This window comes from Protopterus annectens, chromosome 7.part0, assembly GCF_019279795.1.
Source record: "Protopterus annectens isolate FY-2018-M chromosome 7.part0, PAN1.0, whole genome shotgun sequence".
NCBI classification, from domain to species: domain Eukaryota; kingdom Metazoa; phylum Chordata; order Ceratodontiformes; family Protopteridae; genus Protopterus; species Protopterus annectens.
Genome location: NC_056739.1, coordinates 1,498,534,842 through 1,498,547,968, shown reverse-complemented (window position 1 = coordinate 1,498,547,968; position 13,127 = coordinate 1,498,534,842). Strand labels below are relative to the sequence as shown.

Sequence of the window (13,127 nt, the reverse complement as noted above, 5' to 3'; positions counted from 1 at the left end):
GTACCCATTAAATCATATTATTTACATTTCCCCATTAAATCATATTATTTACATTTCCAGTACATATTACTGAATTCCTAGCAGTGACATGATTGGTAACAATCTCTTTCATTACAATGCAGACTAGATAATGTAGCAGACTTCATCATGACCTGTAATATTGAAGACTAGTTGATCACAGGTAGAAAACAAAATGAGCAAACTAGTCACTTATGTTATGTTTTGGCTGTAGCCTCACTCCTGTTCAAGGAGCTGCTCCTCTGTACCTCTGTGGTCCACAAATCTCAAGGTAAGTCATATCTGTCAGCAATTAATTGTCTACTTGGTCCACAAACCCAGACCAGACGGAATTTGAACTAGTAAGTCAAAATGAAGGGACTAGATATCAGACTATTTTAGTTCACAGTCTGTACACATCAGATTACTTATACTTGTGACTAATATATATGTATATATATATATATATATATATATATATATATATATATATATATATATATATAAAGAGAGAGAGAGTTAGCCTCCCAACTTACAGAACTATTGATGATGTATGTCCTTATCCAATTCATTCTGGGTGCTATTATCCACTATGTGATGCCTAATCTCTTGTCACAAAAGGCACAGACCATGCATTGCCATCATAGATTTTACTGGCAACATTCTCAATAAAATAGACAAAGGTGACTAAGGTGACTATGTCATCTGTGTTTGTTCCAAAGCATGAAATAAAATGGCATGTGGCATCCTTATTGTAGAGCAGTTATTCTTGCTTGTTTCTGAGCCACTAGCTATCTAAGTGACAAGAAATGAATAATTAAAGCAACATAGTTCTAATCCAAATCATCTGAGCTCCACAGTGATCTGAACCCGGAACCCTTCTATTTCCAATAGTTGCAAATTTAATCTGGATGTGTTGTGACAATACCACATGAATACACCACACCATTGTTATCATGTGCTTGCTGTTCCACCTTCTTTATACTAAATGAACTCAAGTTGCTTTTCTAAATTGGAAAAATGTCTAATTGAAAATATTATGTTGCTGAATTTGGTAAGGCCAAAGCTACCCTATTAATAATAAGACTATCTGCTAATGAGACTATGTTTATAAACTATAAACTTGCAGTATAAAATAAATTAAATTAATAAAGTAATCAGTACAATTATTTATTTATATACACATCCTTCTTGAACAAGGGCTGTCCTTACCACAGTACCCATTCCACATTGAAATGAACAAAGAAAAAGAAACATGGCTATTGAATCCATGTAAGTAGTAGTGTAGAGGCTGTCCCATAGTTGTGCATTGTCCAGGAAATTTCTGGACAGATGTTATGTACAGGATAGGTATCCCTGTAATGTGCCCTGCTAATGTAGAAATATGTGTGAATTTTAATAATTTTTTGTTTTGTTTTTAATGCCCATTTGCACAGCACAGAGTGGAGTGCAGCAGTACCAAGCTGCCCTTACACATACACAGGTAACATCTGCCAGACATCTAAAAATAGAAACCGGATGCAATTATTTATTTTTGTCTACGTTTTTTTTTTATTGTTTTTGAATGGCTGTTTGCACAGTTCTGCACTGTGCTTAGCAATGCTAACAAGTAGCTTAGTAGTATATGTGAAGGTATACTGGTTTTCTCACTATCCAATTAACTAATTAGGTGGAGTCACAGCCTAAAGTGTAGTAGCTCCCAGGTTCGAGACCTGAGCAGTCATATCTTTTTACATTTATTGCTGTGGAAATCTGTGAGGTGACCTAAAGGGTGGTTTAATTCAAAAACAAAATTCTTACATTTGGAAAAGCTGTGCAATGCTAAGCACTGCTTAAACATGGTCAATGGCTATTCCTGTTTGCGTGTTGCTAAGCTCTGGTAAAACACGATTGAGAGCGTTTACATGATGCTCAGCTCTGCTAAGCTGGTTTGTGTGATGCTAAGCAACACAACACATTTTTTAATGTTACACTATGACATGTAAGGGTGGGAAAGCAGCCTATTTTAAGGCCAATATGTGGGAATTCATAGTATTCATTGGAGTTCATAGTAAACTGTCAGTATGCCTGGTGGTGTTGGTAAGGGAACTTGCTTTTGGGCACAGGGGTGGGGTGTGCAGAAGTCCAGAGTGTTTGTTGGACTCCTGGTCCAAAACTATGAACCCCAGCTGTTGCAGGGTAATTACCAGGGCTCAGAATGTAAAGCTGAAGCCTGAGATCAGTTGGACAGGAATCTTACCAATGCTACTGGTATACTCCACACTGGACACTGGAGAGCAGTGTTGCCACCACTATGATGACTTGAAATGAAGGAAGAGGGGGAACCTTGGACGCCTGGTTCCAAGATGCTAGGGCTAGGCATGCCCCACAGATATGTAAGTATGTTTGCTGCTACTTTACTAATATACAAGCTGAATTCATGCAAAACTGGTATGCATAATGGTTTGCTTCTGAGCAGCCGCGGTGGTGCAGCGGTAGCATTGTTGCCTCACAGCAAGATGTTCTCCCGTTCAATTCTTGGCTGGAGTGCAGGGAGTGCCTTCTGTGTGGAGTCTGCATGTCCTCCCCGCGGTTGGATGGGCATTCAAAAGACATGCGTAAAAGGGCGTGCCTTTGTGGAAGGTTGAACGTCGAGCTGGCACCTTGGCGTTCATAAAAATCTACTGCCAATCATTAGCGGACTGGAGTTCCGCTGTGGCGACCCCTAACCGGGAAAAGCCGAAAGGCAACAATATAATGGTTTGCTTCTCTTACAACAGCTGCAGCTGAATGGGCTCGCAATGTCCAGTCTCACACAGGGTGCCTGGCCAGGATGAGCTGTGAGTGTGGTAGGTACAGATAATTTCTGATAACTGTAGTGCAATAAGCAATAAACAATACAAATAACAATAAACAATAAGGTTTAAAACAGGATTGTGCTTTGATAAGTAATGTGTGCAAATAACTGCAGTAGGGCTATATTCACTGCATGTCTAAGGTGATTCCAGTGAACTGTACAAATGAAATTAATAAAGAATGCAGAAGTAATTGCCTGATAAATGTATTGTACAACCCACAGTATGGTTCAGAGCTGTCTTCATGCCAGTTTGTGTCAAATAACACTCTCTATTTCTCCCACTCCAGGAACAACGTATATGGGTAAGGTAGCCCATGTTCCTGACAGATATCATGTGTATAATTCACAGATTCTAAGGAACAATAACAATAAATTGTAAAGTAGGATTGTGGTTTGATAAGTAATGTGTTCAAATAACTGCAGTAGGGCTGTGTTCATTGCATGTGTGCTCTAATCTGGCTGCAGTCAATTGTTACATTAAGTGCACATGTCCCCTGGAGTCACAGCTTTTGGGTTCTACTTCCATGCGAACCAACTAAGACGTAAGTGGCTGTCTAGTCTACTTAATGTACATGAACATACCTCTCAACTGTCACGATTTTTCATAATGCAATGACACCTGCCCAATCTATCTGGTCCCTGATTAGCAGATAAATGATTATCTGGAATGCAATGCATTTGCAAATCAATTTATAGAACACCTTGATAGTAATGTATGAGCACAGTATGTGAAACAGTTCCATGTAGTTGTGTACCTGCATCTGTTAGTGCTTGGCCCATACTGTTTCATTATAACAGCTTGAGATGTATGTACATGCAAAATCATCTATAGAATAATCGGAGTCACTGTACTCGCAACTGACACTTCACACCTGTAGAAGTATATATTAGTAGCCTATGTAGTAATATCATCTGCGAGTTTCACAAATGGTATGTTTTTCTCTCTCTACCCACCCCTTATCTTCTTTAATTTATTAATGTTATTCATTGTTATGATTTAATATTAATATAAACTAACTGTTATGTTGGCCTTATGGGTTATTTCATATTGGTTTGCTGTTAACATACTTACTGTTATGTTATTTATTGTTGTGTTCCACATAATATACCTTAATATGTATTTGGATTAATCAATATTATGTTCCATTATGTTACTATTAACATTGATTTAGTTATTACTAATCTTAATGTGTTTATATCTAATTTACTACAGTGTTACAAGGTAGGCCAGTCCCAGGTGATCCGCCTACCTTTTCTCCTCTGGCCATGGCACCAGGTCCCAGCATGTCTGGGCTGCAGCCTGCTGTTGCCCTTTCTGCTGCCCCTGCAGTACCTGCGGCATTGAGTAATTCCCCCAATGGGCCGTGGCTGGGCCCCCCTCTGGAACCAGTTGTAGAGGGGGTAATTTTTTTCACCAGTGATGAAATGTCAGGTATGGTGTGCAGGTTGCTCTTTCAGACTTTTGGATGTCACCTCCACCAGATGGAGGACATACTCACCACCCTGGTGGAGCAGCCTTACCCTGGACACCAGCCTCCACCACTGCAACACAGGGAAAGTGAAGAAGCAGTGCCAACAGTCCCATGGGTGGGAACTTCAGTCGCACTGCTACCTTATAGATGCACCTGAGACTGAGATTCCACAACACCCTCCCCATCCAAGGCATTCACTTCCTCTTGTGTCACACCCCAACCCTGTCTGCTGTCTTGTCTGTCTTGTTTGACTGCAAAAGTTTCCTCACCTTCCCAACTTACCTCCACCATATGTACCTGTGTCCCTTCCCCAACACTCCACACTCATCTTAAAAAATAATGGGCATCTGACCCACAAAAAATATCACCCATAAATAGCTTTCCATTTTGCAGATGTGTCCACTGGACACACATAATTTGGTCCAATTGGCTTGACAATGCAGTTATGTTGTCCTCACCCCTCTCTCTGGGGTGACAGTCCAAATTCATTTACAAATTCTGTCAAAGTGCACAGTTGTTGCTGTGCAAGAAATGGATAGGTATTGTTGTTTACTACACCCTTCTTCCACATACCTACCTGCCTTTCACTATGGTTTTCAGTTTCCCTGGATAACATCACTATTTCTTTGGCACTGTTGGTTGTATAGAATTTAGGGGGGGGGGTTACTGCTATGGAGCACACTACATTGGACCTGTATCTCTCATGCCACAAACATGAATATTTGACTATTGCTACTCCATCATTTGCATCCACAATCTTTGTATGTTGTGGACATACCTCTCAAATGTACATATGTTAGCAGATTGTCCAGAATTTTGTCTCATATATTTGGTCCAGTTTCATAAAATTCTGTTTTTCTGGCAAAGTAGTTGCAAATCATTAAAGATTGCAGTTAGACAATAATTAAGGGCATCTGATTTGCAGACTTCATACCCTGCAGACATTTCATGGTCATACAAAACCTGTTATTCCATCAATTGTGTAAGTTTGTAACACCAAAACATAGAAATTGTCCCTATTTTCTGGCCTATATTTGACTTTTATTTATGGATTTGTCCACATTTTTTGCTCTAAGAGGTTGAGACATATGGTGGGGCACACATTTGAATTTTAGATGTGTAATCAAACAGTGAATACTGGTAGCTGTCCTATATGGCTGTGTCTCTACCTTCTGCACCCCCAGGTATCTGATCCTGACGTGTCAGTTTGAAATACCGAATTTCAAACTTTTGAGTCCATATAGCCGAAACCCCAAACTACTGAAAGACCAGAAGCGCAGATTTCAAAATCTCAATTATCGGGAGTTTGACATTCACGCTTCTGGTGTTGCTGTATGGTGGAAGGGCAGGTAAGTATTTCTGTTTAACTGTGTTGGTTAGAGGTTTAGTGTGTAAGTGAGTGTTGTGAGTGAGATGTGTGTGCGCAAGGGGGATGTAGGAGTGTGGTGGTGTATTCATGTGTTTGTCTGGGTAGTGCGACCTCAGAGTTAGAATATTTAAGTAGGGGGGTGTAGGGGGTGCATGGGGGCTTGCCCCCCTTTTTCTCCTTAGGTTAGGTTTGCGTGTTTCTGTTTTGGGGGAAAGTGTGTGTATGTGTCTGTGTGTGTGGTGTATATTGTGTGTAGTTTTCGGTAGTTTGAATTTTGCGGTTTTGGTTTTTTCGATATTGTGTTTCGGGTGTTTGGTCTCGGGATTTTGGGTGTCGGTAGAGTGAGTGTTCGGTATTTAGTAGTGGTTCTATATATATATATATATATATATATATATATATATATATATATATATATATATATATATATATATATATATATATATATATATATATATATATGTGTGTGTGTGTGTGTATGTGCGTGTACCAGGCATCACTTCAGAGTTTAAAAGTGATTTGAGTGAGTAGTTATACAATCATTTCCTTCAACTGTATAATCAAGATATCATTGGAAAGTAGGAATCTTGGAGAATTATGAGTACATCAAAGAGAGAGAGAGAGAAAGTTTGTGGTTAGGTTACGGTTATTTATGTTTAAGATGAATGACCAGTTTGTTTTGTGAAGTGTTTCTTTGGGTTTGTTGATTTTGGAGACTGCCTTTTGTGGAAAGGTGATTAGTTTGGGAGGAATATTTAGGGAGAGGGCATGTATGATGACCCTAAATAGGCAGTAATAACTGAAGGATTGTGGACAAATATTAATATCAGAGATTGAGGAGGGGCAATCAGTGATGTTTAAATTTATGAGGGTGTTGTTGTTAGCTAGAAGGGATATTATACTAGTTGTATGAGCTTGGCGCATTTTAAGATTCCTGCGATGGATAGAAGCAGTTTAAATCACATAATTGCGTGAGGCTGGTTTTGTTACATATGTAAGAAGTTATATCTTTGATAATACTTTGGAACTTTTCTGGAGTTGATGGGGTAGGGAGATAGGCTAATACACATTAGCAGTGTTTCTGTTTTTTTGGTGAGATTTTTATTAAAAGCCAGTTTGGCAAAGTGTCTGAGTGTGTATTTTGCTGGGCTATGAGTTGTATATTTAGATGTGATTTTATATAGAGAAAAGAGTGGAAAGCACCACCAGCATTTCTTAGGCAAAGCTGAGCATTTAAGTAGTAGTTATATTATAGGAACAAGTGAAGCAAGTGTGGGCTTTCCTTTTTAATTGATATCACTACAATATCTGGGTTGTGTTGTGAAAGTAATGTGCTTACATTGTCTAATTTGTTTTGAAAGATTTATGTATTTATTAACAGGCACAGCGGTGTGGTGGGACCAGGGCTGAATTGTATATTGCATTCCTAGTTGTAAATTTTTACAGGGCCTTAGGTAGTTTTACTGAGCTTTTATGCAATGAGAAATGCAAGTACCATTGAGGGAAGAGGGGGTGAGTAAAGGAGCATGCGAGGTAGCTGAATATTGGAGGTGTAGGTTAAGATGTCATGGAGAGTGTAACTGATATGTAGGATAGATTTTCTGTTGAGAAGAAGGGGCGTGAGTGTGTGGGAGTGTAAATTCTGATGGTGTATGAAGATGTGTGTTAATATAGGGTTGTGTTTATTGGGCAGGAGTATTAGAAAGGTAACATAGTGTAGCAGGGGACTGTGCATGATAACAGCAGTTTGGTAATGCTAGGAGTAATGTTAATTGTAAGGCTAGGAGTAATGTAAATGGTAATGATAACAGTAATGTAAATGGTAATGCTAGGAGTAATATAAATGGTAAGGTTAGGAGTAATCTAAATGACAATGCTAGCAGTAATGTAAATGGTAATGCTAGGAGTAATATAAATGGTAAGGTTAGGAGCAATCTAAATGACAATGCTAGCAATAATGTAAATGGTAATGCTAGGAGTAATATAAATGGTAAGGTTAGGAGCAATCTAAATGACAATGCTAGCAGTAATGTAAATGGTAATGCTAGGAGTAATATAAATGGTAAGGTTAGGAGCAATCTAAATGACAATGCTAGCAGTAATGTAAATGATAATGCTAGGAGTAATATAAATTGTAAGGTTAGGAGCAATCTAAATGACAATGCTAGCAGTAATGTAAATGGTAATGCTAGGAGTAATATAAATGGTAAGGTTAGGAGCAATCTAAATGACAATGCTAGCAGTAATGTAAATGGTAATGCTAGGAGTAATATAAATGGTAATGCCAGGAGTAATGTAAATGGTAATGCTAGGAGTAATATAAATGGTAATGCTAGGAGTAATATAAATGGTAATGCTAGGGGTAATGTAAATGGTAATGCTAGGAGTAATATAAATGGTAATGCTAGGAGTAATATCAATGGTAATGCTAGGAGTAATGTAAATGGTAATGATAACAGTAATGTAAATGGTAATGCTAGGAGTAATATAAATGGTAATGCTAGGAGTAATATAAATGGTAATGCTAGGAGTAATATAAATGGTAATGCTAGGAGTAATATAAATGGTAATGCTAGGAGTAATGTAAATGGTAATGATAACAGTAATGTAAATGGTAATGCTAGGAGTAATATAAATGGTAATGCTAGGAGTAATGTAAATGGTAATGATAACAGTAATGTAAATGGTAATGCTAGCAGTAATGTAAATGGTAATGCTAGGAGTAATATAAATGGTAAGGTTAGGAGCAATCTAAATGACAATGCTAGCAGTAATGTAAATGGTAATGCTAGGAGTAATATAAATGGTAATGCTAGGAGTAATGTAAATGGTAATGCTAGGAGTAATGTAAATGGTAATGCTAGGAGTAATATAAATGGTAAGGTTAGGAGTAATCTAAATGACAATGCTAGCATTAATGTAAATGGTAATGCTAGGAGTAATATAAATGGTAAGGTTAGGAGCAATCTAAATGACAATGCTAGCAGTAATGTAAATGTTAATGCTAGCAGTAATATAAATGGTAATGCTAGGAGTAATGTAAAGTTGGAGTAGAGATGAGGAAGTGGATGGATAAGTGAACATCATGCTTGTATCTCACAGTCTGCCTGGTATTCTATACCCAAATTTGTTAAGAGCTCCAGAGGTTTTCAAGACGCACAAAATCTTCTTAGAGTGATTGATTTAACTGGTTAAGTATTAACACACCTACAAATCTTCTGAATTGTGTTCCCTTGTGAGTGTTCTTCTGACTCTGAATCTTTATTTCTGTGCGTGGAAAAGTAGGAGTTCTGGAAATATCCTTATATCACTGCCATCCTGCTTCTTGTGCTTAAGGCCTTAACTTTCTCAATCCCAGATGTTTATTTTTAAACAGTTATGAAAAGAGAGAGAGAGAGACACACACACACACACACACACACACACACACACACACACACACACACACACACACACAATGTTGCAGTTCTGACGTAATTCAATCTTCTACCTTCCACAACTTATTTTCGTTCAGGATAAATATCATCAATATTTATCTTGTGTTCAGTTTAAAGCATTCAGAATTGAGATTAAGTACGAATCTGCCTAATGTTTTCCTATGTTTTGTCTTGATTGTTTCCTGCTCCATCCTGCATCAAGTCTTGTCATCACCAATTTTATGACAGTACAAGACTCGAGTTGAGACAATAAAAGTCTGTCATTCCTTCTTTACTCACAATCATACAAACCACTGCAGATTTTTGTCTTGTACTAGTTTGACTTTCACTTTTATTTAGTCAGTGTTACTCTTTATAGTCCTTGACTGTTTGCAAAAAATCATTCAAATTTTAAAAGCAGTTGCAATTTTAATGATATTTTCTACTTCTACCGTATTCTTCTTAAAATGTAATTACTTAACAAATAGTTTGCATTCCTCCTTCATTATATTTGTAACTTTTACTGAGGTGTACAAGTTAACATGGACAAGGTTTAAACATTAAGTTCTGTCCTAGACCCACATTTAGAAAGTATTTTGGCCTAATAATAAATGACCAAAACCCAGGACTTAATTTGGTTGCTATTTACTCCTGTTTTTTTTTTTTTCAGTTTTTGCAGTATAGATTAATATTTTGTCATTTCTAATGTATAAGATATTGGAGAACATTCTTGTTCTTAAATATTTGACTTGGTTTAACTGACTGCTATAAGCAACTAGAGAACCCATAAGTGATTGACCATACCACCTACAGTTAGAATTTTTACAGTGTGGTGCAAACAATGCACTAATTTCTCAAACAATGCGACTACTTCTTGTTTCCTATTTAATAGCATTCCCCCTCTCTTATATCCATCTTCAGAGATGTCAGTGTTACTAGCCCATATTCTTTAGAAAGCTGTATCTTGTGTAACATGATCTTTAGTTCATTATATATAATTGCTTTCACAATGAACATGCCTCATGTATTTCTTCCTATAGCCTGGAGGCACCAGGTAAGCCCCATTTTTATTCATCATACTTCCTTGCATTTATGTCCTTTACAACACTACCTCTAAATTATTATTATTATTAGTGGTAGTATCATTATTATTATCATTATATTTTTAAGTACATCCCATTTCCCCCTTGCCCTTAAAATTTGTACTGTTTTATTCATATAGTTTTGCTTCAGAAGCCAAAGAAGCTCACATTTCTCTCAAACTCTTAGTGCAAGAATTCTAGACAAAGTAACAATTAATGGCGGGACAAAGGCTCAAAATGAGAGACAGTTTTTAAATATTGCTCTTATTTATTTATTTATTTATTTCCAGTTTGATTACCGGGGAAGTCCACTGCGCCCTGAGGACCCGTTTTCAGTGGAGGCCCGGGGAGAAAAGCTCCAAATGTACAAATACAAAATACAGAAATATAAAATATGAATGATACATTGAGGTGACCAGTTTGTACAACAGGAACATTCATTATTACAACAAATTCAACTACAACTTCACTAAGGTTATTTTAAAGGTTATACAATTATAAGCTGTTCTTATAGGGTAATTTAAGACAATGCATTATTTGAGCACATAAGCACATTCTTAGAAGGTTATACATTTGTAAAGGTATTCTTATAGAGTAGTTTGAGAAAAATATAAGCACATAGAGAAGAGAGTTAAGAAATCTATTTACAATATTTACATGAAGAGGTATGAGGATAAGTCGTTGGGACATTTTGAGTGCAATGGAGCACTCCATGTGGTGTGAATATGTTCTAGGATAGTTTTTAGTTGGGGTGGACTAAAGGACTGCCTCACCTTTTTACACTCTAGGTAGGATATTGGTGAGTTTTTGAATAGTTTTAGGTAGGGTGAAAGCAGGAGCATTTCCACTTAGTGGACAGATGTTTGAAAAGCTGAGTTTTGAAATTTTCAGTGTTTGATATTGTTCTTAGCAAGGAAGGGAGAGAGTTCCAAGCCTTACCGATAGTGAAAGAGAGGAGAAGTTGGCCAGCAGGACTTTTAGGTTTGTAGATAGCAATCAGATTTTGATGTTCAGATCTGAGAGATCTCTTAGGGGTGTAGGAAGGAAGGATATTAGCTAGAGCAGGACAGTTAGATGGCTGAAATATAAGTTTGTGTGCTGTTGTGAGCTGCAGATAGGTTAGGTAGTGTGGTAGTTCTAGCCAATTTAGGGATTGAAGGGAAAGGCAATGATGGGTGGAGTTTTTACAGTTGGAGGCAAATTTAGAGATTTTGTTATAGCAGCTTTCTAGTTTGGAGGTGATAGAGTATGACAAGTTGGTTAAGAGAGGGGCTCCATAAAGTAAAGAGGGCAAAAGGTAGGTAGTGGCCAGAGTGTGCCTGGTGGTGAGCGAGATAAAGCGATTATTCCTGTATAGCATGCCTAGTTTTTGATGGGTTTTTAAAATATTTTGTTGAATGTGTATGTCAAACTGTAACACCGAGGAGTTTTGCAGAGGGAACAACTTCAATAGTGGATTTAGAGTTACTAAGGACTTTGAAAGTGTCTTTATCGAAGGAGTAAGATTTTCTAGGGGAGAAGAGGAGAATTTTGGATTTGTTAGCATTAAGGGAGAGGTGGTTTTTGTGCATCCAGTTTTCAGTGGTTGAGAATACACATAAAATACAGATATAAAAACATAGTACATATCACTTGCGTATCTAAAACTAATAAAATTAGATAAATTAATTAATAAAATGCACTTGCTAAACATGTAGTGAATACAAATGAATTACATACTTTTAAATTTTTAGTTTTAGATAGGACATATGATAATGTGAGACGTGGGGATATTAGGTCCAGAACGGAAGAGTTGGAGGCTACTTGGATAGTCAGACTTAGGGCGAATCATGGTCATGGTCTTAATGACCACGTCCCTATAAGACCTATATTACATAAGAGACCTTTACGCAAGTGATATGTACTATGTTTTTATATCTGTATTTTTAACTATGGTATTCATATATTTTAAATGTGCTGTTATTTTAAATTTGAATTGCTTTTTGATCACATGATGTTTTGAAGGGGTATATATAGGTGGTTTATGTCAGCAAATGTTAAACACCTGATGAAGCTGTATGTGAAAGCACTAGTGTCATTAAAGCTGAGCTCAAAGACTATCTTCTCTGCCTTTTATTCTTTGGAACTACATACCTTCTGGAATTAGTGACTGTTTACACTGGAGCCATACCTTTGCTGCTTGGATTTTCATTTGGATTGTATTTTTTCAGCAGAGGTAAAAGCTGTTTGTTTGGTGACTTTGTTGTTTTTACTGCTGTGTGCTTTTGTTACACCAAACAACTACTTGACCATGGCTGCAAGTAATGAAATCTCTGAAATTTCTGAAGTTGGGGAAACTAATGAACAATTACTCTGGTCTGAGGTGAATGTTCATACTTTCATCTCTAGAATTGTTGAAAAAGTGAATCCTCTCATGACTGATTTTACACCTACTTCAGGGGAAGTAGATGCTTCCTTTGATTTTTTGGCACATTTGTGTAAACTTAAAAGAGTGCAATATGAAAAATTCCATTTACAACTTTGTTTGCAAGAACAAATTATACCTCGTGGTCTGAGGATTTTGAAAATGCCTGCACCAATTGACTGTGACTCCACTCTATTATCAGAGTGGCAACAGCTGAATCTTCCAACTAGCATGGGTTATTTGAAGTTACTAACTGCCTCAGCGAGTAGGCAAGAGAACAAATTGCTGGATGGTATTCAGAGTCGATACCTAGCGCTCAGTTCCAAGTATCGCTCAACTGTTCTAAATAAACCTATGAATGATACCTTGGACAATGTTCTTGCTTATGGCAGAAAATTAATTCAGACTAAAATTAATAAAATTGTTCGGGACCGTAAGGATTTTTCAATGGGTAACATCTTTACTTGGCCACGTGATACCGATGACCAATCACGTAGCACGCTCCAACCACGACGCACTAACATCACGCAGCATGAAGCTGGAGAACTGTC

At 37.3% G+C, this 13,127-nt stretch overlaps 1 protein-coding gene across 1 annotated transcript in view; it reads left to right on the top strand.

Annotated features, from left to right (window-relative positions):
• Positions 1-8,728, top strand: part of LOC122806175 (putative uncharacterized protein DDB_G0282133) — a 33,161-nt gene extending 24,433 nt beyond the window's left edge. The window contains exon 2 of the mRNA XM_044076410.1: positions 7,507-8,728. Within this exon, the coding sequence (XP_043932345.1) occupies positions 7,507-8,728 (1,222 nt within the window). The remainder of the gene's footprint in view (positions 1-7,506) is intronic.
• The last annotated feature ends 4,399 nt before the right edge of the window (positions 8,729-13,127 follow it).